This window comes from Barbus barbus (assembly GCF_936440315.1).
Source record: "Barbus barbus genome assembly, chromosome: 42".
NCBI classification, from domain to species: Eukaryota; Metazoa; Chordata; class Actinopteri; order Cypriniformes; family Cyprinidae; genus Barbus; species Barbus barbus.
The window spans coordinates 11,209,976-11,234,618 of NC_136720.1; the positions used below are offsets into that span (position 1 = coordinate 11,209,976).

The following is a 24,643-nucleotide window of genomic DNA, read 5'->3' on the forward strand; positions in this document are numbered from 1 at the left end:
AACCGTAGGCTTTGATGTGGTGAAGTATCTGTACGACTTCCTGTGATCCTCTTGCAGTGGACATAAACCAGGCAACTAATCGGACAAAATCACATCACTTGGAATTATGGACATGAATGGAATGCTGGAGAAATTGTGTTACAGGAAAGTTCCTGCATTTATTAGTCCAATCAGATGTCACCATGGGAATATACTCATGGTTTATACTAGAGAGCCTTTCCTCAAAGGGAGATTTGATGGGTTTGGTGTTAACGTGTGGCACAACTTAATATTGGTCTAATAAATACTGTATAGTTTGTAATAAAATTAATAATGGGTCCAGTTTATTTTTCATACACTACCTTCCAAAAGTTTGGGGTTGGTATATATATATATATATGTATTTTATTTTTATGTTTTTGAAAAAAGTATTTTGGTGCTTACCATGGCTGCATTTATTTGATTAAAAGTTCAGTAAAAACTAATAATGTGAAATATGTTCTGTTTTGTTTTATTAGTTTTTAAAACGTAATTTGTCAAAGCTGAATTGTCAGCAGCCATTATTTATTGATGAACAGAATGTTAAAAAATTAAGTAATTTGTACATTTATTATAAAATTAGCATGGTTGATCAATTTAATGCATAATTTCTCAAGAAAACTATTAATAAAAATAAATAAATCTCACTGACCCCAAACTTTGAAACAACTCGTTTAGGTAGTTTGGTGCACAGTATGTGTATTTTCAAGGAAAGGGGCTCTTATGTGTCTTAAAAATCAAAGTGTACCAGTGACAGGTACAAGCTTTACTACTAATTGATTGTTTTAAACAATAATTCATTTATATGTATTAGGCGTTATTCCCATGTTCATGCAGTGTTTTTGCAGCATGATGGCAGGCATAACATCCCTCCCAGGTTTCATGGTAATATCACAGTTGCACATGTCCATTCAACCACATTTAAATGAGTGCGATATTACACGTTTTGTGTTATTTGGCTCCTTTGTAGAACAATAAATCAGCTCAGAGGACTGACCTCCTTATCCTTTTGCAACAAGATGGCAAAGCTGGCATGAATACCAATCACCCTCTCAGATGCAGACAAACACAACCCAGAACAACCACTTAATGAGGATCTGGGAGAAAGGAACAGTGTGTGCAATGGAGTGTAAGTGATTAATTGAAATTTAGGCTTTTAGTATCGCGATCTGTTAATTCAGCTTTTCAGAGGTTACTGATGCTGCTTCTGACTCACAAGGTCTCCATGGAAATAGAATAGGGGTTGTCATAGAAACTGAGGGACCACAGTTAAAAAGGCTCCAAATGTGACTCATGTGTTTTCTCACACACTGACGTAGTTTGAATGGAAGATGGAGGCTTGAGACACAAGGGCAAAGGGTCATTTTGGTGTCGGCTGTTAGTTAATACATGCATGAACTTATAACGGTGTCAGTTATTATGTTTTTAATGTCCAAATGGAAGCACAAGCAGTTCATTAACAAGCTTAAAGTAGGCCCTGTAGTCCTACAACAGAAGGCACCCTTATAACATGTCTATGCGAATGCAGAACAAGCCCATTTCATTCTTAAACACTGCAGAGACTAAGATAATATGCAAGATTATTAAATATAGTATGCATATATCTATAAAGAAGTAAACATTCCTGACCTGACAGAGTTTGACATGCAGTGGAATACTTAACTGAAGACTGTTTTAACACATGTATTAACAAATTAAATTAATATTTTTTATTAACCTTATATTAATTGAGACACTAAATCAGACTGGAGAATCATTTTAAAATTCAGTTAAAAAATTATTAAAAACTGAGACCATTTATAGTACCAAAAATAACTAACATGGAACATTCATAAAACAATTTTTTTTAAGTAAAAATCTACAAAAGTGGACAAACACTTGTTCAAAAGGTGTTTTTCTTTTGTTTATTTTTGTTTTATTTTGAGAAAGGACACATTAAATCGACCCAAAGTTACTTTAAAATTGTTACAAAAGATTTCTAATTGTAATAAATGCTGTTCTTTTATATGTTCTCAAAAATATTTAGCAGCATAACTGTTTTCAGCATTGAAGATATAACTGGAGCCTGCAGTATCGGCTGCTGAAAATTCAATTTTGACATGACCGGGATAAATCCCATTTTAAAATATATTCAAACAGAAAAACATAATTTTTAATCGCAATAATATTTCACAATATTTCTGTTTTAATGTATTTTTTCAATCCAGTTATGCAGCCACATTTTGCACAAATGTATTTATCCACTTATTAGTCAAATATTTATAAATGTCTTTCTCTGAGGCATCTAATACAAGTCATACATAAATGTATATTTAAAAAAAAAAACAATTTGTTAATAATAAAGTAACAAAAATAAAACTATAAATGGACGTCCACATCATACTGATTCTTTTCACATGAAGCCTCTTTCTGCTTAGCAAGAAGGCTGTTTTTGGGAAACAGTCAGTTTATTAGATGTGGTACGTCCCAGACCAATTTAATTTCTTGGCCCTTTTAGCTCTGTTTGAAGTGACTGTTTGTGCTTTAAAGTGCTTTGAGAATTAGATAGTTGAGTGTTGCTCTTGTTTTCTGATCAAGAGACTCTAAGGGAGAACTGTACATGGGATATATGAATGTGGACTGTCTCTTAGACGCTGTGTCTCCGGTTATGAATCATGGCCACAATGTGCGAAAGGTCTAAACTCTTCATCATCACCTCCATAAATTCTTCATCACTACGTGCCCCTGCCACAAACTCCTCCAGTGACAGCTCCCCTGTTGAATGGCAAACAGTTAGCGATTATGAACAAGCATACTCTTTTAAAGATTGAATGTGTCTCTTAAGATTAGAATCTTATTCCAGTTCCAATTGTTATTGCACTCACCATCTCCATTGATGTCGATCCTATCAAACACTCGGTTTGTGAACTCCTCAGCACTCAATTCCTGCGACTCACTTCCATTGATGGCACGGATAGCCTAATGTAAAAGAAACCATTTTTATTACCATTTATTTTCATAGCATCCAGTGCAGTTTATTCTAGCGTTATCTTTCCTACCTTTATGATATTGAGGAGCTCGTGTCTGTCTATGCAGCCGTTGCCATCAACGTCATAAAGTCTGAAATACCAGCGCAATTTGTGCTCCATCTTGCCTCTCATTACAAGACTGAGAGCGGCCACATACTCCATGAAGTCTATATAACCGTCCTGCAAGAGAGGCAAACGCATGTGAGAAACAATTCATTTTAAACACTTGATTGATGTAGTACACTTCATATGTACTCTTTTATGTCTGATCTATTATGGTTTAGAACTTTCATTTAAAAGTGTGTGATGTCATGAGGAAATGATTAAAATACATCTGGAACCAAGTTTGATGAAAGAGAAGTGACCTTTGAGATCTGTCTACCAATCAGCATCCACATCTGGAACTATGCGTTTTATATTAAATAAGTTGTCAAATGTTTTATATTAAGTATGTGTTCCCACATTAGTCTGTAATGAATCCTAAAGCAGCTGGATGTTATTGTTCTCTTATTTAGGTGATGGAGGTGTTGAGGATCACGATCGGGATGATGGTGTCCTCTGGAGGATTACTGCCAATTCCAAGGTCTGCGTCTGAGACACAGACACCAGCCGCTTGTCGCAGACATAATCCTCAGGTCAACACTCTTTCCTCCAAATGTCTCCTCTCTTTTGTGACAGATTCCAGCTGTGTTGGGCTGTGTCTGGGAGAAGGTCATGGGCAATGCTGTGGTGTGTTAATGGAGAGATATGGATATTCTACATTTCATTGTTGTATTGATGAGCAACTGATCACTTTTACTAGTGTTAGTAGTGGGTGAAAGTCTGGAAAGCTTAACATTAGTAAAGATTTATCTTATTTCCAAGATTTAAAATTGAGATTTCTATAATGCAGGCCTCAATAATATGGGGGTAAATTTGTGTCACTTATAAAATGTAAAGCTTATTTTTACACCATTACCACCACTTGGGTTTTTTTTTTTTTATCTATTTTCCTATTATTGATTTCCCTGAAAAGTGAAGAGATTTAGCTTGGTGAAGCGTGTTGACTTTAACATGGAGGTAATGACATACTCATTAATTCACGTAATTAAGATGAACATATCTAAAATACATGCTGGGAATCTTGTATCAAGATATGAGTAGCATCATGAAACCGTTTTTGTGCCGAAAATCTCCACTGGGACCTAATTAGGAAAGCATGCTTTGGTTTGGAGAAATAAAACAGTTGTTACTGCACATGAATGGGATTGGTTTCTATAATACAATCTCAAACCTGTTCAACAATCTGTAAATCTTAATCTCATAGATAAGCTCATTATTCGTTGTATTAACACGAGTCACTGTAAATAAAAGCTGACATGAAGTGCCAAATATAGCGCTATAAATATAGAGCCAGACAACACAGTAAGCTTTGCTCAGATCTGATTTGATAAATAATGAACTCACGTGTGCTGACCTGTGTACAGTGATCCGCAAATATGGGTTTATACATACTGCTATTCAAAATTTTGGGGTCTAAGATTTTTATATTCACAAAGATTGTATTTATTTGATCAAGATATAATAATCAGTAATATTGTAAAATACAATTTAAATAATGTGAATTACAATTTTAAATGATTTTTTTCTATATTTAATATTTACAGTATTTATTTTACGGCAAAGCTAAATTTCCTACAGCCATTAGTCCAGTTTTTGGAGTCACATGATCCTTCAGAAATCATTCTAATATACTGATTTGGTGCTCAAAAATAAAATAAATGACCAATGTTGAAAACTGGAAATTGTGATTTTTGTTTTTTTCAAGATTCTGATGAATAGAAACAGCAGCATTTATTTGAAATAGAAATATTTTGAAACATTGTGAAACTCTTGTATTTTTGAGCAGTTAATGCATCTTTGCTGGGTAAAAGTATTAATTTCTTTTGAAAAAAAACAAAAACAAAACAAAAGACATACTGACCCCAAACTTTTAAACAGTATATAGCTATCAACCAAAGCTGGTAAGCTCATAATGGCCACATATTGAACAATAGCTGAATAATATTGGTTAATTTTTCTACCAATATATTGGTATATGACTGCTATTGAAAAAAGAGATTCAGCATAAATCAGCCAGATATCAAATTAGCAAACAAAGTTTCAAGTCTGAAGTAACAGAATGCAAGGAGTCTGCATATTATAACCAATGTTTTCATAAATACTCCAGCGATGCTGAAACTGTCTTTGAAAGCTGAACGTTTTAGAGGCATTCTTAGCCACTGTTATTATCCACTCAGAATGAACTTGTCTTTCACTCACCTTGTTCATGTCAAAAGTGCGAAACATCTGCTCGATGTAGGCATTGGCCTCTGTATCCAGACCTCTGAGCCCGAAGAACTGCTTGAACTCATGCAGCGTGAGCTGACCAGATGGACATTCAGTCATGAACTTCTTATACCACAGATGCATCTCAACTGCCTGCAGGTCGTCCACGGTACAGCCCGTTGAATTCCCCATCGCTGAACGGATTGTTTTGGCGAGCAAGACTGTAGCTAATCTGTCAGGAAGCCCAACTGGTCTGCTGTGCAGGCGAGCGTTTCGCTTCTCACAGACACACGGCACTGGGACCTAAGAGAGAGGTGGGCACCCTTGGGAGGCTTTTGTACTGGCCTGGGATCAGACACTCCCACCAACTTTATCTTATTGATATTAACTGCGACTAATCCAGCTCACTGTTTATGTGAGGCTTAAGGATGACCATGGCTGGGATGGCCATAGGTAATTGCATGTGAGATTGGGGACATGCTGACAAATGTTCCCATGTGACGGCCTGCGAACAAATACAACTGCATCAGCATTTCTCATATGCAAGCTGTTTCTAAATTTATTTTCAAACTGTTAGCTGATAAATATTCACATGTTAGTAGCCATGTCACAATTTTGAGTCATCATCTTATGCCAAGGTAACAAACTTCAGCAGATATATTTTTTTCATACATTTTCATACAAGCCTTTACAATAATTACGTATCGATATTCACAATATTACTAATGATTCCAAGTAATGCAGTTAAGAGCATTCTTCACATGAAAAAAACATTTTTCAGTTAGTTACCATTTGATTGTCAAATTACACGCATCACATCACATTACATGATTTATATATGATATTAATAGTTGATACCATTCAAAAGCTAACATATAGACAGTATAACATGAACGAAATGCGTCCTTTTTAGATTTCATAAGAAATTAAGCCTATAACAACATTCAAAGATCCAAAATGCTGTCTATTTCTCTTTTCTCATAGGCTTAAACTAATTAAATCTTGCTTGATCTGTTCCATTTTCTCTGGAAAGTTTCTAAAAATGCATTTTGTTGATCACGACAGTACTTTGTTCTCAGAACACAGTGTTTTAAGATACAGATTAGTAGAGGTATTAAGATTAGTATTGATATCAAACATGTAAAAACGTCCAGAGAGTTCCATCACAGAGACATTTCAACACTTTAACAGTCAATATGATGTTTTGGATAAGTAATTATATAGACAATATTCAAAGCTTGCTTCCGACTATGGGGTACTGGCACACATTCACAATCTGCCCACAGGAAAACTTCAATGGACCCTTTTCACAGTCTGTGATGATAAATCAGAATTATTTCTTTGGCATTGAATGATTAAATAAAAAAATAGCTCTGAGTGTGTTGCTAATAAGAAAATTAAATAATGTAAACCCTATTGTGAATTCTTTCTTTTGGAGCAAATGGGAATGCAGAAATCATTAACTTATTAACTTAATATCATTAACTTAAACTATATATGTATATATAGACTCAGACTCAGCTTATATATATATATATATATATATATATATATATATATATATATATATACAGTATACTGTGTATATAACATGATTATTACTTGAAATGAATAAACATTACCTGAACTGACAAAAGCTATAAAACTGAAAATAGTAAAGTAAAATTAAACTAATGGTTTCTCTGTGATGCTAAAAAAGCACTGCTCTCTTCTGAGAAACCCAGAAATGTGAAAGAGGTCCAATAAATCATATGTTGGAGTTACCCATAAATGATGACGATTAGTATTTCCCCTGCAACTAATGATACAAATTCCCTCTTGTTTCAGGATTTATTTTATGATTATTCACGGCTATTCTTTTACCCAACATACTGTACATTTGCTCCAACCACAGACAAAATAAATTAGGTAAAATATACATATGTGCTAATGGCTCTTCTCCTTGACTGCTAAACTACATTCAGTGGATATGAAATGATTTTTAATTTAATTGCTGAGGTAAAAACAACACAATTTGGGATTAACTGAGGCAAAATCAGTTACTATTAACTTTTCTTCATTGCTCAAAAATACTGGTTTAGACCTGAAAAACAGGTGATGTGTTCAGTCTATCAGGTGTGGTTATAACAGTGGTGGACTCTTCCTTAACCTCTAGACCTCAGTGCTTTCAATTATCTCTTTTAGAAATAAATAGAAACTCAAGATGGCAACATACAGCTCGAGTAGTACTGAAACACTACAAAATTCTGCATGTACTGATGCATTGATATTGTTCTCCTTGGAGCCTATAACTCCTTTTTTTCCAGAAACATCTCCTTTGAGTTCATAATAACTGTATGTCCTTCATCAGTCTGACTCTGTTTCGCTGCTGGAGAGCATCTCTATGGATGTCCCACTGCGTCTTCTGGTCCACCAATGTAGACTCCTATGAAGAGAATCAAATACCGCTACCGTGTGTCTGGCAAACACAGACATCCACTTGATCACTTCGGCAAAACAGTTCACTGAGCGAGATACAAAGCTTACAAACACTGTGATGTAGTGTGCCAGAAGAACGAGACTGCGTCCTAACTGTTTTCCATAATTAATAATCATGTTAAGCTTTAAATCATCTCGTCCCATTCTGATGTAACTCCAAACCTAAAATAATTGTTGTAACTGGTTACTATTATCTCGTGCAAACGAGCATGCCTACTTTATCTTGCTTCTACGTTTTATGTTTGTGGACGGTCTCTTGGTGTACAGTCATGCGGCTCACAGAGTCAGGAGTAGTTTTCAGACGCTCCCTTGCGCGGTCCAATCACAGCGCTGCGTTTCTGTTTCCGGGATGTTTGGTGATGTGGCTCTAAAATCCTAGAGACGAAATTGATCAAATAAACCACGCAGCTCTTCCCTGCGCCGATAATTCAGGTCAGTTTCATGCTTTAATAACATTAACAAGATGCCTCTAAATGTATGCAGCCGCTGACACGCACACAAACATTTATATGTATCATTTATAAACATCGTTCGAGTTGTTTACGATTCATCAGCACGAGCCCAGTTACAGCTGGCGCTCATTGGGCTTTAATAATGCAATTTTATAACAAATACAAAAAATAAAAGTCATACCCTTGTGTGTCTCGATCAAGTGTTCTTATACCAGTCGATTTTAAAACGCAAGAAGAAGAGTCGCTCAATAATCTTTGCTGTAGACAAAATGAAAGCGACGCAGCCGCAGTCGTCAGTTTCTATGTTTCGGCGTTGTTCGGTTCTGTTCGGTTTTCTCCGCTTTATTGCTCTCAAAGGTGGTTATTTATTATCAGGAAATATAGAGAGATATTGTTACTGTTATACAGGCGTTCACGACTCCTGCAGTTATTGTCAGGACAGGGGACGCACATTGCGTAACAGACTTGAGCTCATCAAGTGTTCTAGTTATGCTTTATGTATTTTGAGTTATGCATGTTTTGTACTTGCTGTCTTTGTGCAGTCATAATCTGTCTGATCGTTTCCTTTATGCAATATATGCATTTGATTTATTAATGTGTAATGCAATAGAGGCATGTGTGGTTTTATATAAATCCAATGCCTAACTGTAAATTAATAAAGAGTGTTATTTAGTTTAGAGAGGCCATATGGTATTTCAACGATGCTTTGACATGAATGTGAATTTGATTTGAAAAATGGCTGTATTCCATTGTAATACTAGTTGTTGGTTGCCTGAAATGGGCTTTTTAGCTTGTGTGGTCAAGTTCTGCCCTCATGGAACACTAAAATAAAAATGTTCATTAAATCTGTTGTAATATATTGATTCAATTTTAAACTATTGATGTTGTTGTGCATAAGTGTGAATTGTGCCAGATGGGAAGTCTATATCTGTTATTATTGCAGTCTTTATATGATTCTGATTTATCTTCTCTTGTGTCCTAATTGTGTCAGTAATGCACAGCTTGATACAAAATACTCAAACTGTGCACTAACATTTTATTGGGTATCTTTACATGTAGGTCAGCCATGTTTAGCCGGCTGACCCAAGGGGTGTCCTCTGTCCTCCAGGAGCTCTCAGGTGAGGAACGCTCCGATGGAGACTTCCAGGTGAGTAGACACAATCTGAACAATCCTTATAGTGATATTTTGGGTCAATACCAAGAAACTTTGGGGAACACACATGGACATTGCAATTACCCAAATAATTATAGTAACTTATTACAAGAGCTGAAAGATCTGATAATAGCCCACATTTAAGTGCTTATTTACAGATTTATGACTTGGTTTACAAGCGGTTTACCATCTTGAAATGGGTCACTAAAGGCCCGTTCACACCAAAGACAATAACTATAACAAATATTTAGTCAATCTAAATTTAAAAGAATAGCAGAGTCTAAAAAACAACTAGGCCTATAACAATAACAGCAAAGACAACGATATCATTGGAATCACTTTCAGAATGATTTTTTCCAGCTGATGAAAGATAAAAACCAATCAAAATCCATCTGACTATAAAGAGCTTGACCATTTAAAATGGCAGATGACAAAAATGCAGTGAATGCTTACAATAAACAGGCCGTTATTATGTATTAGTGTGGATGCTAATATAGTTATATTTACAGTTATCGTTCTTAGTGTGAACGGGTCTTAAGAATAAGACAAGCATAAGTAGACAAATAAGAACAGTGCTAATATAATACCAGTTGTAATGAAATGGACGTAGCAAGAGATCTTACCTTCCATAGTGTGACATATCTGAGTGTAACGGGTTAACAAAAAAAAAAAAAAATGTTGGGTGCTAACTTGGTTCTATTCATCAGTTGTTGAGATTTTGAGATGTGGGTGTTGCACTCAAAAATAATGAGAGCTTGCAATTGATTTGCAATTCCCCAAAACATAATATAGTTATGAATTGCCATGAGATTGTGTTGAATGAAACACATTCGTGAATGAATTGTTCACAATAAGATCCAAACACGCATTTGAAAAATAGGGTGAATTTAATATTCAAGTCGAATTTAATATTAACATGCTCTATAATTTTTGAATGTTGTCTTTGGAGCAGGATGGTCCGGTACCTCAGCCCCAGCCTGATGTTGAAGCATCCCTGGAGGGCTCGGGGACCTCAGAAGAGGTCCTGGAGAGGCTGGCCCAGACCGAACAGCTGGTGGTTCAGCTGAAGGAGCTGATTCGAGAGAAGGACAGCCAGCTCGCCAGCACTGAAAAACACCTCAAGGTGTGGACTTTGCATAACGAGAAAAGAACAAGCAAGTAGACCATGAATGTTAGCAGGGGGCTGTTTCATAAAACAGGTTTACCAAATAAGCCAGGTTTATTTCAGTTAGTCTGACTTATTGTCAATTGATTTGGTTCAAAATAAGTCAGACTAACTGAAATAAGCTTGGCTTGTTTGGTAAACCTGTTTTATGAAACAGCCCTCAGGTCTGAAGCTTGATTTTGCATTTGTGACTTTGTTTGTTTTCATACAGGAAGAGAAAGAACAGGCAGAAGTCAAGTTTACAAAGCTTAAACTGCAGGCTAAAGCCAAGATGGCTGCTCTAAACAAACAGCTCAATGAGCTGAAAGGACAAGAAGCATTGAACAGCAGTCAGGTAAAGAGATAAGCTGACATATGTGTTATTTTAAGCATGAAGGGGACTTGGATAGCTTAATATAATTATTATTAGTGGTGTATTCTATTGTTCATCTTACGGTTCCCTAAGTCTAAGACGACGAAGAATAAATATGGGCGATTGCCAAATTCATTAATATTTTCAGTACGGCAGTATGATAATGAACTGTTTTTTTATTTTATTTTTTATTTTTTTTTATAGAATTCAGAGAGCTCCTTCCAAATGGCTCCAGGAGTGGAGGAGGAACTCCAGCAGCTGAAAGAAAAGCTCAGCCAGGCAGAGTCAGCTAACAAGACCCTCCAACATCAGCTCTGGGAGGGCGAACAGCGTGTGAGAGAGGAAGGTCATGCAGAGCAGGTGTGTTCACAAGTCGAATTATTCACGAAGAAGTGCTTAGTTCAAATCTTTAAATGTGCCATATGATGGTCAGTTCTTTTGCAAGTACCGTTTTTATTTCTGTAATAATTAAGCTAATCTCAGACTTTCACTCTTAAAGACAGTATCCAGCGTTTTATTTTTCAAATGTCCTCCAGGTGCGAATTCTGCAGACTGTGGTGAAGGAAAAAGATGTGCGTTTTCAAGAACAAATCCTCAAACATGAGCAGGAACTCCTTAGTCTCACGCAGGTCTCAAATGACCCTGATTTACAGCAGGTGTGTTTGCGTTTCTCATGTTTGAATTTTTTATTCCACAAAGAGAGCCCACTTTGATATTTTGCTAACACTTTAGATTAGGTAATATATATATTCACTAATAACTAAGAGTTTTCCCTCAGTGAACTCCTACTTGCTTATTGACAGTAAGTAAGGTAGTTGTTGTTGTAGTTATGTTTAGGTATTGGGTAGGATCTAGAATATGGTTGTGCAGAATAAGGCATTATCATGTGCTTTATGAGTACTAAAAATGCTAGTATTATGACCCCCCACAAAGTAACATCATTTGACACTTTGTATAGGCTGATGGTAAGACAAGTGAAAATTCTCATCCATTCTTTTTTCACCGATTATAGGATTGACTGCATTTGTCAAGCTCATGTATTCAATCCTGTTACCAAGTTACTGTAAAAATAATAATAACAATAACTGGATGATTATAAACATTAAAAGTTTCAGTAACTAAAAAAAAGCAACATTAGGGCCCAAAATATCCCCTACTGAGTGTTAGCTTAATTTAGGTTAAATTTAAAACCCTGTTACCCAATATATTTATAATTTATTAATATTTTTTTAATTTTATGATGAATGAATTGCTTAATATTACAAATTTGTTTAATTTTATTCTTTTTTTTTTTGTTACTATGCATGCTTTATTTTCTTCTAAAATAGGCATTTTTATCAGGCTCCTATGTGTTCTATTTATTGCCATTAAAATGAAAGAACTGAACATAAGCAAGAAAAATGCTAATTTTAGAAGAAAATTTCAGATGGCACTTAGAGGCTTTTGCATCTGAACTCTTCACACACACACATACATACATATAAATTATGCATCGATAAACAAAGATTTAAGATGGGGAAGAGCAGCAATGCCAGAATAACATTGTCTTGATGTTTCCATATTTGTTGGCTTTTTGTTTTGGGATACCCTGAGGTGTTGTAGCCATATTTGGGTGTTATTATAAAGCATGAAATCACAGCTCATCATGTTACCATGGCAATTTTGATCTAAGCTGTGTTGCATGGTGCATGCATTTTCACATTCTATGAGCAGCATCCAACTCATCTTATGTTTTTGTTCATGTTGTTGGAAAGGAATTAAGAAAGAAATGGCGGATTAACACGGTGTCTACACCGGGCATGACAAAAAGAAAAAACATAAATCAAACCCTGCAGCTTTTAGGAAGTCTTTCAATACACGTAGTTCTATTTTGCTTTAATCCTACTTATTGTTTTGCAGGCTCTTCGTGCATCCCAGCAGCGCATAGAGGAGTTGGAGGAGTCCTTGCGCTCTCGTTCAGAAGTCCTAGAAATGTTGCAGCAGGAACTCAACAGTGCAGACCAACAGAAACAGGTCAGGACAACACGTATAGTTTACACCGTGTCCTGGTATTTTTTGGATAGCAAAATATGTTAGAAATCATCACAGTCAATCGAGAGATTTTTTTTCCTTAAAACCTTACAGCTTTGTGGTGATTTCAGTTGGTGAGATTTCAGTGAGGATAGGGATGCCCAGCAGTGTGATTTTAAAAATAGAATCCAAGTAACCAACAGAATTTCTTGTTGCATGTTGTGGTTACAGCTGGTTGGACTGAAATCTTTTTTAGGATTATAGACCCTTTAGCAAGATGAATGTATAAACATGATGAATGTTTCATTTGTGCAGATTCTGACTACTCAGTTCAGGCAAATGGAATTGGAGTTGGCAGAAGCCCGGCGACTGAGAGAAGAGGAGAGGCAGCAGTGGGAAATGCGTGCTGAGGAAGAACTCCAGGCTCTTAGAGCCAGACTAGAGGTTTCAATGAGTGAGAGAGAACAGACCGTCAATTCTTTCAACACTGAATTACTGAAAAAGACCACAGAGATGGATGAAATGAGAGCAAAATTTGAATCTGCTGAAAGAGAAAAAGAAGAAACGCTGGAGAAATTGAAAGATAAAGAAAATGCCATTGAGGCTGAGCTGGCCAAAATGAAAGTATGTCTAGAAGCCAGATTGGAGACATCAGAGAGTGAGAGAGAGCAGACCATCAGCACACTCAACATCAACGTCACACAACTTAATGCTGAATTGCTGAAAAAGACCACAGAGTTGGATGAGATGAGAGTAAAACTTGAATCTGGGCAAAGAGAGAAGGAAGAAATGCTGAAGAGAATGAAAGAGAGAGAGACTAGCTTTGAGGCAGAGCTGACGAACATGAAAGTATCTCTAGAAACTAGATTGGAAACATTAGATAATGAAAGAGACCAGAACATCAGTTCTCTCAATGCTGAGTTACTGAAGAAGACAGCAGAGGTGGATGAAATCAGAGAAAAACTTGAATCTGGGCAAAGAGAGAAGGAAGAAATGCTGGAGAGAATAAAAGAGAGAGAGACTAGCTTTGAGGCAGAGCTGAACAACATGAAAGTATCTCTAGAAACTAGATTGGAAACATTAGATAATGAAAGAGACCAGAACATCAGTTCTCTCAATGCTGAGTTACTGAAGAAGACCGCAGAGGTGGATGAAATCAGAGAAAAACTTGAATCTGGGCAAAGAGAGAAGGAAGAAATGCTGGAGAGAATGAAAGAGAGAGAGACTAGCTTTGAGGCAGAGCTGACCAACATGAAAGTATGTCTAGAAACTTCAGAAAATGAAAGAGACCAGAACATCAGTTCTCTCAATTCTGAGATACTGAAAAAGACCACAGAGTTGGATGAAATGAGAGCAAAACTTGAATCTGAAGAAAGAGAGAAGAATGAAATGCTTGAGAAATTTAAAGAGAGAGAGACTAGCTTTGAGGCAGAGCTGACCAACATGAAAGTATCTCTAGAAACTAGATTGGAAACATTAGATAATGAAAGAGACCAGAACATCAGTGCTCTCAATGCTGAGTTACTGAAGAAGACAGCAGAGGTGGATGAAATCAGAGAAAAACTTGAATCTGGGCAAAGAGAGAAGGAAGAAATGCTGGAGAGAATGAAAGAGAGAGAGACTAGCTTTGAGGCAGAGCTGACGAACATGAAAGTATCTCTAGAAACTAGATTGGAAACATTAGATAATGAAAGAGACCAGAACATCAGTTCTCTCAATGCTGAGTTACTGAAGAAGACAGCAGAGGTGGATGAAATCAGAGCAAAACTTGAATCTGGGCAAAGAGAGAAGGAAGAAATGCTGGAGAAAATAAAAGAGAGAGAGACTAGCTTTGAGGCAGAGCTGACCAACATGAAAGTATCTCTAGAAACTTCAGAAAATGAAAGAGACCAGAACATCAGTTCTCTCAATTCTGAGATACTGAAAAAGACCACAGAGTTGGATGAAATGAGAGCAAAACTTGAATCTGAAGAAAGAGAGAAGAATGAAATGCTTGAGAAATTTAAGGAGAGAGAGACTAGCTTCGAGGCAGAGCTGACCAACATGAAACTATCTCTAGAAGCCAGATTGGAAACCACCGAAAGTGAAAAAGAGCAGACCATCAGCGCTCTCAATGCTGAGTTACTGAAAAAGACCACAGAGTTGGATGAACTGAGAGAAAAACTTTCAGCTGAGGAAAGAGAAAGTCTGGAGACGTTACAAGAGAGAAAAGTAAGGTTTGAGACAGAGCTGACCAACTTGCAAGCCTGTCTGGAAGTCGCTGAGAACCAGAAAGAGGAAATGGCAAAGAAGCTAGAGGTGGAGGTGGCAAGCCGCATGGAAGAGCTCCATCATCTTCAGGAGAAGCTCAATGAAGTGGAGAGAGCAAGGGAAGAAGAATCTGAGAGTGAAAGAGATCGCTTGGCACAGATGCAAAACGAGCTTGAGTCCTTAAGAGAGACACTAGATGCCAATAAAGAGGAACAGAAAGCAGGACTGCAAGCCAAGGATGCATTGGAGAAACTTTGGAGAGGCATTCAGAATTTGACTACTGCTGCTGAGGCAGAGGTGGAAATGTCCATTCCTACTGACCCTGCACAGTTCTTAGAGGTGTTACCAACTCTAGAAGCTCGGCTGAACAACCTTACAGACGAACAGCAAGAGAGTCAAACATGCATGTCCAAGATCACACTCACTCTACAATCTCTGCAAGGTAAACAGCCCAGGAGAACAAAGTTCAAAGCAGTTTTTGTGGTTTCAGTAAACTGTCCTTGGAAGCATTTTATGAAACAATGCCACAACGTAGGGCAAAATTTTTTTGTACTGTGATCAAAAAGTAATTATGTCTTAATGCACCTGATGCTCTAGGTCAACTGGATAAGAGCACAGCCGAGAGAGAGGAAGCAGTTGCTAGGATACATGAACTGGAGCAACAACAACTCACTGTTCTGGTAGGTGGACTGCAAAAATATGTTGGAGTTTTAAACATTGCTTTGTAAAATACAACAGATGACACTGATAAATATTTGTTCTTGTTATTTGTTTTTTAGTACAGTAGAACTTTTGAGTGTTTTGAATGCAATTAATAAGATCTAAGGAAATATTACTTTCGCTCATACTTAGGTGTTAGGTATTCATAAAAAGGTACTCGGGGTTCTTGGTATTAAATCTGTCCTGCATTATATATGCTATGGACTTGAATGATACTTAAAGTTGTATGGATTGTTGTACAGAGCTCTGCTGTGACTTTTCATGATCAGATAATATTTGCACCTAATGACAAAGACAAAAAAAGTTATTAATGCAATGGAGTTGATGCACAGAATAAGATGTACTTGTTGAGGGCAGTGCGTCTGCTATGGCAGACTCATTTGGTATATAGCATAAGCTGTGTCTGGTGCGACAGACGCATGGTGACATAAATGCCTAGACGGTTTGTCTCACAACTTATCAGGTCAGAGATATCATAATCCTCTTCACTTTCATCATTTGTTTTTTCTATTACTGGCCCCCACATATAAGGGCACAATTTTTAAATATTAATAAAGGTATGGTTTGTTACCTTTAAATGCATTTAAATGCATTAGTGTAAGCATACTATTTGTTGTAACTGGGGCCTGTCTTTTTAGCAGGTTACTGGTGAGTCATTACATGATCATGTGACTGACCTGTCTGTGAGGGATTTGGACAGGGCGCACCAGGGTGAGTCTAATGTTTGCCCTTGTGTAGCTGAATTTACTTTGAACTGCAGTGTTTCTTTCAGTGACAGCAGTCCCATGTTCTTCCATAAGAGGCTTGCTCTCTTGTGGAGAATACACCCTTTACCATTGTGGTTTGTAAACTTGTTTGTAATGTTAAGATATTAGTTAGAACAACCAGAAAGACCAGTTCCCCCAGTCAAAACCCAAAACAAAAACAGGAAGTTAAGAATTTATTTTTGGACCAGTGTTTTTTTTTTTTTTTTTTACATGATACATGAGCTTGCATGTTTAATTTTATATTATTTGATAATTTTCACATGGTTATCATGATTTTTCTTTCTTCTCACATATGCTACCCTCAGATAACAGTGAAGATGGACATAGTTCAGAAAACAAATTTCAGACAGATCGGATACTGTTTCTGGAGCAGCAGCTTGCAGACAGAGAAAGGGAACTCTTTGCTCTCAAAGAAAAACTGTCACTCACTACAAGCAAAAGTATTCCAGAGGAGGAAAGTGCTGACAGCTCAAGCAGAGGGGACATCGCTGGGTTGCACGACAACCCTACAGCTCTATCTGAGGTTCTTGAGGGCACACGAGAGGAAGAGACAACACTTGTGGCAGTTGACACGTCTGTTCTGTCTGTCTCTGCTGGCAATGAGAGTAGCCCTGAGCTTATAGCACCCCAGCCTGAGTCCCCTGGAGAATCAAAGGGTACCTCCTCAGATGAGATGGTGACAAGCAGTGACTCAGAGGTGGCTCATAGTAGCTGGACTCTTCTGGAGGCAGTCAACCAAGATGGGACTCAAGAGTGGGCGCCCCAAATTCAGGACTTTGGCTCATTACGCTTATCCACGCAATCTTGGGAAGAGACCTGCGAAGAGCATGTTGCATCAACTAGCTGTATAGTTGATATTGAATCAGCATCTTTAGTTATCCATGAAACTGTGCAGGTACGTCTTAGCCAACAGGAGGGAAGTCTGCTAAATACAAATTCTAGCACTGGTCAGGCTTTTGCACAGGTCTTAGCAGAAGAGATTCAGAAAAGATATAGTGAACTTCTAGGAGAGCTTCAGCAGTTGAAAGACACCGCTTTACAATCACAGGAGAGAGTCTTCCAGCTGGAGGAAGCACTGAAGTCACTCACAGATATCAAAAATGAGGTTCAGTCAAAGGCAAATATATACGAGAAAGAGCTGATTGAAGTTAAGGCATTGTTTGAGCAAGAAAAAATAGATAGGCAAAATGTTGCTGAGCAGTCTGAAAACTTGCAGGCAGAGGTTTCCTCTAAAGATGATAAGATGAAAGCCTTACAGGCAAGCCTTGATGAACTCCATCAAAGACTTGTTGAACAAGAAGGACAAGCTAGAATGCTTACGGCTCAACTGGAGGACAGAGAGCTCACTTCCTCCGAACTGGAACAGAAGCTTGTGGACATGGAGGGCAGATTAGTGCAGATCTCTCAGGAGGCTGATATGGCAAAAGCTGCTCTCATTGACAGGACTACTGAGCTGGAAGATCTACAAAAGTATCTTTCAGAGAAAGACCAGGAGATGATGGAACTCAGTGAAAACATGACTGCCAAACTACTCCAGGCTGGAGAGGAAAGGTTTGCAGTATCCAGTGAAGTCAAAAAGCTACAGGAGCAAATACATGAACTTGAGAGTGTCAGGAGTGACCAGCAGAAAATCATAGAGGATAAAACAGCAGAATGTGAGGAGCTTGTTGCTTTACGAAAGGAGAATGATGACTTGAATACTCAAATGGCTGCCATGAAGAAAGATGGAGATCAGGTCAAGAGAAAGCTGCAGGCAGCTCTGATACAGCGGAAAGAATTGATGAAAAAAGTTGCAGACTTTGAGAAGGAGGCTGAGAGCAGGGAAGAAAAGGAAAGAGATGGTAGTGAGGAAATAACTCTTCAGTTCAAAAATGTGATTAAGGAAAAAGAGAAAGAAATACAGAAACTTGATGCTTTGTTGCAAGAGACCAGAGATGACTTAAATATAAAAGAAGAGACCTTAACAAGTCTGAAACAAAAAATCAGTAACCAAGATCAAGCATTGATTGAGTCACGTGCAGAAATAGAACATTTGACTGAGCGCTATGTACAACTAAATGAACAACAAATGTCACAAATGGCTGAGGACAAAAATAGGCTTCTTTCACAGATAGCGTCGATGGAATCTGACGTTGAAATATTGCATAAAAAGCTTCAGGAAGCTACTGATGCTCATGAGGACGCTGTTGTGAAAGCTCAAGAGAAAAATCGCCATAATCTTAAGCAGATGAAACAACAGAAAGAGGAGTACAGTGACCTTTTTGAACGCCTGCAAACTGAAGAGAGAGAAAAAAACGGGTTGTTGAATCGTATTGAGGAGCTTGAGGGTCTGCTAGAATCAAAGAATGATACAGATAAAGTGGTGAGTGTGAATGTGGAGAGGAATGTTGGGTCTGCTACAAAAAATCTAGAGAAACCAGAGACAAATGATTGGGCTCATGAGGACTGGGACGATTTTACTTCAGCTGAGACTGAGACACAACAACATAAACCTGGTGAGCAATCTCAACAGCCAATGGTAAAAGATCATGAGGACATTATCAATGCTCTCCAGGAGGAATTAAGAGTTGAGCAGGCTGCTCGTGCAGAATTGGAGGTGAGCCTACAAGAGAGCCAATCCTCTCAATCACTCACTGATAGCAAATTCAAAGAGCTTTGCAAAGAACTTGAAGCCTTGAGAGAAAAAGAGAGGCAGATTGATGCTCTCACTGAGGAAATGGAGGCTCTTAGGGAGAAATGTCAGAGAGCCGAAGCTAATGCAGAGACGCTGAAAGCGGAGGTGGATGAGGCTTGGGAAGCAGCTAAAAGAAGCATGTCAGATGCTGAGTCCCCAATCAAAGCACTTCAGTCAGAAGTGGAAGAATTTAAACAGTTTCTTAAACATAAGAATGATGAGATTGTTGATTTAAGCCAACAGCTTAGTGAACAAAGTTCCCTTTTACTTAAGATGCAGGAAACGGTACTGGAGAAAGATCAGCAGATTGCTTCCCTACGAGAAGGGCTTAACACTGAACAAGAAAAGGTTCAAAAACTGGAAGCAGAAATTCCACAACGTGAGGCAGAAGAGAAGGATAATAGTGCCAAACTCCAACAGCTTCAACGCAAACTGCAGGCTGCTCTTGTATCACGTAAGGAGGCGCTCAAAGAGAAACAGGTGCTAAAGGAGGAACAGGCTGCTGCTGAGAAGATCAAATTAGAGCTACAACAGAAACTGGAGTTAATAGAGATGGAGCTGAACATGTCAAGAGAAGAGAGGGAGAAGTTAATTGAGGAGGTGGATCGAACTTTGTTGGAAAACCAGAGTCTGCATGCCTCATGTGAGAGCCTTAAACTTGCCATGGAGAGTGTTTTGAATGAGAAGGATGCATTTAAACATCAGGCTGAGAGTGCTAAAGAGGAATCCGAACAAGTGTGCAGACAGCTGGAAGAAAAGGTGCAAAGCATGAAAGAAGAGTATGAATCCCTCCTCAAGTCATATGAAAATGTAAGTGATGAGGCTGAACGAGTGAGACGAGTGCTTGAAGCTGCTCGACAAGAGAGGCAGGAGTTAGCAGCCAAGGCACGAGCTCATGAGGCAGCCAGACAAGAGGCTGAGAGGTTAGCTGAGGAAGCTATGAAGGAGGTGGATGTTGTGAAAGACAAAATGAGAAAGTTTGCCAAGGTTAAGCATCAGAAGATTATGGATCTAGAGGAGGAGAATGAAAGGCTAAGGGAGCAGGAAGAGAAGAAATTGACCAAACATACAGATACTGAGCTGAAACGAGAGCTTGAGAGAGTCAAACAAGAGCTTGAGACCTTGAAAACAAATTATAATATAGTTATGGATGAAAAGAACTCTTTGGAGCATGAAGCTGAGGAGTTGAGACAGCGTTTGGCTGAGGACATTGACAAAAAGGGCAGTGAGAACCTGGATACATGCTCTGTGGAAACCATTAAGGAGGTTAAAATTGTCACACAGCAGAAAAGTCTTGATTTAACTGAAATTCAAAAGTACCAGAGTGATGGTATTCCCCCAGAGGCCAATCCCACTAAGCTATTGGAATTCATTGATACTGCTCTTGAACAAGAAGTGCAAGCAAATGTTGAGATGACTGCTCAAACAGAGGAGAGGCTCAAGGAACTGGAAACCTCTCTCAAAACAGCAGAGAATAAGATAAGGGAACTTGAAGCTGCTCTTGAAGATCACATGGAATCCAGAAACAAGCAAGAGTCAACGCTGAATGCAGAGCTTGCTTCCCTCAAGCAGCAACTTCAGGAGTCTTCAGAAAGAGAGGGGCTCCAGAAGGAAGAGCTCTCTAAGAAAGAGACCCAACTGCAAGAACTTCGCACCAGCCTAGAGGCTGAAAGGGATGACCTGGAGGAGCGGTTAATGAACCAGCTGGCTCAGCTCAATGGCAGCATTGCAGGCTACCAGCAAGAGGCATCTGACAGTCGTGATCGCCTCACAGATATGCAGAGGGAATTGGAGAAGCTGGAAAGAGAGCGGGCTGAGCTGGAGGCTGAGATGGCAAGAGAGAGGGACCGGGCAGCCAGGATGGAAGAGGACATGAGGCAGGCACAACGAAAAAGGGCAGAGGCAGAGGCTGAGACAGGCAAACAAAGAGAGCTGGAGCAGAAGTTGAAGTCAGCACAGAGGTTTAAAGAAGGTAGTCAAAACCGGACACGTCAACTTGAGGAACTGCTGAGGGAGAAGCAAATGGAAGTTCGTCAGCTACAGAAAGACTGCATTGAGTACCAGGAAAGAATAAGTGAACTGGGTAAAGATGTTAAGTCATTGACTTTGGGGAGAGATGAGTTGAGTGCAGAACTTGAGGCAGCACGCTTGGAGATTGCAAAGATTATTCAAGACCGAACAGGTATTGCATCTGAACTTTCAACATGTAAAGGGAAACTGGACATGGCGCTGGAAGAAGCAAAGCAGGCCCAAGCAAACAAACTATCTGCTGAACAAATGGTACAGTGCAAAGAGGCCGAGTTGAAGGCAGATGCGGAGCGTACCCTGGATGAAGTCAGGTATCGCCTTGGAGCCGAGCTTAAACAGATGGAATTAAGACTAGAGAAGTCTTATCGGGAGCAGGAGAGGGAGAAAGAGGCAACTCTTGAGGCAAGGCGTATCGCTGAGGCTGCAGACAGGCATGCCCAGAAAATGCAGGCACGTCTGGATGAAGCACTGGCTCGGTTAGCAGCCTTTTCGCGCTCCATGTCATCCCTGCAGGATGACCGTGATCGAGTGCTGGATGAGGCCAAGCAATGGGAGAGTCGTTTTCATAGCGAGCTACAGGAAAAGGAGGCTGATGTTCAGGAGGCTGAGACCCGTGCTAAAGAACTTGCTGAGCAACTCCAGAGGGAGACCACCCAAAAAGAGGAGCTGCAGAGTTTATTGGAAAGGTTTGTTTTCTCTTTGTATTTAATTTTTTTTTTATTAATTTCTGGAAATTTTACTTTAACTTAAAGTAAATCTTAAATAATGAATTTCTGTATTTGTCTGCAGAGTGCAAAAGGCGGAAGAGAACCTACATCGAGAACTATCTGAGGCAGAAAAGAAACATAATGAAAGCCTTGCAGCTCTTGAGAAAGAAAGAGGGGATCTGCAGCAGAACCTCACTCTGGTAGAGACCAACCTGACCCAAACTCGTTCCCAGCTGACTACCCTGGAGACAGAGGCAGAGGGACTACGGCACCGGACCAAAGCTTTAGAAGAAGCAGTAGACAAGCTTCAGAGTGATGCTAATGAGGCACGTGTAGTGATCAAAGAAAGGGAGACAGAAGAAAGGAGACTATGCTTGAGGCTGGAGCAACTGGAAACAGACCTAGCATCTTCAAAGAACCTTGCTGACAATCTTCAGACAGCATTGGATGAGAAGGAGAAGAGGGAGATGGAGCTCCTTGGTGAGAAGGAGCAAGCTGTGACACAGGTACTTAATATACTGAAAATAAAGTTTCTGAAACCAATTAATCTCGTTGTAGGGAATTTAATGCCATAAAACGATACTCTTTCTCTTATTTTAGGCTGTAGAGGAGGCTAGGAAGGATGCAGATGGAAGGGCCGAGATGGCAGAGAAAGAGCTGGAGAAGAAGAGAGAGGAGTTGCGTAGTTTAGAAGAAAGGCTTCGTAAGGCTGAGGAGGACACCTTCCAGAGCAGAGCTCGACTTGAGTCCTTTACTAAGGCTATGGGCTCCCTGCAGGATGACAGAGACAGAGTGCTCAGCCAATACAAGCAACTAGAGGAAAGACATCTCCAGGTAATGTTGCTTGAAATAGGTTATATTTTAAATATATAAACTAATTTGCATAAAGTAACTTTTTAAATTTTGACGTGTCCTTGGTCTCATGTTCTGTCAGGTTATGATGGAGAAGGACGGTCTGATCCAAGAGGCTGCAGGTGAAAACAATGGTTTAAAGGAGGAGATTCGAGCCTTGTTGTCACAGCGGGATGACCTCAATGCTGAGAATGCCAAACTGGCTGCCCAACTTCATGGCTACAGAAATGACCTGAACCAGGTTCTTGCTATGAAGGACTCTCAGCACAAGCAGATTCTTGCTACCCAAGTAGAGCGCATCGGTTTCCTGGAGAGAGAGAAAGAAGATCTCGAGAGTCAAATTCAGGCTCTTATAAAAGATGTTGCCCAAGGAAAGGCACCTCCATTGGAGCAGGAGATCTTGAGCCAAGCCAGTGAAGGGATTGTTGGAGTCGATAAGCAAGATGCACCAGGGGCCGAGGTAGAGAAGCTGAGGGAACAGCTCCAAGCTGCTAGAAAGCGCATTGCCACCTTGGAGGAGACCTTGGAATTGGAGAAGGAGACCCAGGCAGTCCACAGCAAAGAGTTGAAGGAGCTGCGCTGGGAAGGTGGTGTTCTGCGCACTGAAGCTGAAACAGCCGAGGAAAGGGTTGCAGAGTTGGCACGGGACCTGTTGATGATGGAGCAGCAGCTTCTGCAGGAGAGGGAAGCAGCCTCTCAACTTCGAGCTCAGAATCAGTCTTTTGGTCAAGCCATGGCCTCTCTGCAGGATGCAAGAGATCAGGCTGTCAATGAGGCCAAGGAGATGCGTCTCTGTTTAGATGAGATAAACCGGACGGGTCACCCAGCTTCTCCTCCAAGTGGCTCCAAAGGAGAAGTGTGGAGTCTAAAAAATGCCCTGTCAGCACTGCAAAATGACAGAGAGAGAATGGTATGCTATTAATTACTTGATCATTTATTGGAAACCTAAGTGGTCACATTTTATTTTAAGGTCCAATTCTCGCTATTAGCAAACCATTAACAATGACTTGTGCCTCAATAAACTCCTCGTTTGCTGCTTATTAATAGTAAGGTAGTTATGTTTAGGTATTGGGTAGGATTAGGGATGTAGAACGTTCATACAGAATATGTGCTTTATAAGTACTAATAAGCAGCCGATATGTTAATAATAGGCATGCTAATAAGTAGTTAATAGTGAGAATTAGTCCCTTATACTAAAGTGTGACCACCTATGTCTTAGTTTTTGTATCCTGCCTTCTTCTAATAACATTTGCAAACTGTTAATTGCACCTCAGTTGGAACAGCTGCACTTGCAGCGGTCTGAATTAGATCGACTTGGATCAGGTGAACTTTCCAGGCTCACTCAGGCTCTAGAGGATGAGAGAAGAAGGGCAGGGGAGCAAGAGGAAAAGATCATGGCAGAGATGAGGGATAGAGATGCACGGATGGACAGATATAAGCAAGAACTGGAAATGCTCAGGTGAGACATAACTCATGACTTCATTACCCTCTGCCATTTTGGTGATAGTCTTGCAGAGCCATGCTTCTGACTGTCAGAGGTCTGGTCCCTTTTTTAGCTTATTCTGTGCAGTTATATTGGTGTGGTAAAATGACTGTTCAGACAGTCTCAAAGAAGTTAGCCGAAAATGTTAGTAGACTTGTGGACCATAGTTTCTAACTTCACCAAAAGTGAAAAATGCTGTTTCTTACTATTTCTTACAAT

The 24,643-nt window shown here is 39.2% G+C and overlaps 3 protein-coding genes across 8 annotated transcripts in view; 2 read left to right on the top strand and 1 right to left on the bottom strand.

The window, feature by feature from the left end:
- Positions 1 to 1,011, top strand: part of orc5 (origin recognition complex, subunit 5) — a 44,831-nt gene extending 43,820 nt beyond the window's left edge. For 3 of the 5 annotated variants that reach the window (XM_079403287.1, XM_079403284.1, XM_079403286.1), the window contains one exon: positions 1 to 471. In XM_079403287.1, coding sequence (XP_079259413.1) covers positions 1 to 46 — 46 coding nt within the window. In that variant the 3' untranslated portion in view covers positions 47 to 471. The other 2 variants (XM_079403283.1, XM_079403285.1) reach the window with 2 other exon arrangements.
- LOC306861161 (guanylyl cyclase-activating protein 1-like) lies at positions 136 to 8,540 on the bottom strand. The gene is made up of 6 exons (XM_079403289.1): positions 8,445 to 8,540; positions 8,029 to 8,186; positions 5,328 to 5,838; positions 3,057 to 3,206; positions 2,883 to 2,976; positions 136 to 2,772 (listed from the first exon to the last, which is right to left on the bottom strand). The coding sequence occupies exons 3-6, from the start codon at positions 5,523 to 5,525 to the stop codon at positions 2,645 to 2,647; spliced, it is 570 nt and encodes a 189-aa protein (XP_079259415.1). The 5' UTR covers positions 5,526 to 5,838; positions 8,029 to 8,186; positions 8,445 to 8,540; the 3' UTR covers positions 136 to 2,644.
- Positions 8,131 to 24,643, top strand: part of LOC306861157 (uncharacterized protein) — a 20,149-nt gene continuing 3,636 nt past the window's right edge. The window contains exons 1-15 of one of the 2 annotated variants that reach the window (XM_079403270.1): positions 8,131 to 8,243; positions 9,323 to 9,410; positions 10,369 to 10,539; positions 10,793 to 10,915; positions 11,138 to 11,293; positions 11,470 to 11,589; positions 12,833 to 12,946; positions 13,259 to 15,635; positions 15,791 to 15,873; positions 16,552 to 16,624; positions 16,986 to 22,068; positions 22,172 to 22,595; positions 22,690 to 22,923; positions 23,024 to 23,851; positions 24,216 to 24,400. In XM_079403270.1, the coding sequence (XP_079259396.1) occupies positions 9,330 to 9,410; positions 10,369 to 10,539; positions 10,793 to 10,915; positions 11,138 to 11,293; positions 11,470 to 11,589; positions 12,833 to 12,946; positions 13,259 to 15,635; positions 15,791 to 15,873; positions 16,552 to 16,624; positions 16,986 to 22,068; positions 22,172 to 22,595; positions 22,690 to 22,923; positions 23,024 to 23,851; positions 24,216 to 24,400 (10,052 nt within the window). In that variant the 5' untranslated portion in view covers positions 8,131 to 8,243; positions 9,323 to 9,329. The remainder of the gene's footprint in view (positions 8,244 to 9,322; positions 9,411 to 10,368; positions 10,540 to 10,792; positions 10,916 to 11,137; positions 11,294 to 11,469; positions 11,590 to 12,832; positions 12,947 to 13,258; positions 15,636 to 15,790; positions 15,874 to 16,551; positions 16,625 to 16,985; positions 22,069 to 22,171; positions 22,596 to 22,689; positions 22,924 to 23,023; positions 23,852 to 24,215; positions 24,401 to 24,643) is intronic. The other variant, XM_079403271.1, reaches the window with a different exon arrangement.

Coding starts and splice junctions, on each gene's coding strand:
- LOC306861161 (XM_079403289.1), bottom strand. CDS start 5,525: ATGGGGAATTCAACGGGCTGTACCGTGGACGACCTGCAGGCAGTTGAG. Junction 3,207..5,327: donor GCACTTTTGACATGAACAAG/GTGAGTGAAAGA, acceptor CCTCTCTTGCAG/GACGGTTATATAGACTTCAT. Junction 2,773..2,882: donor GATCGACATCAATGGAGATG/GTGAGTGCAATA, acceptor GCCATTCAACAG/GGGAGCTGTCACTGGAGGAG.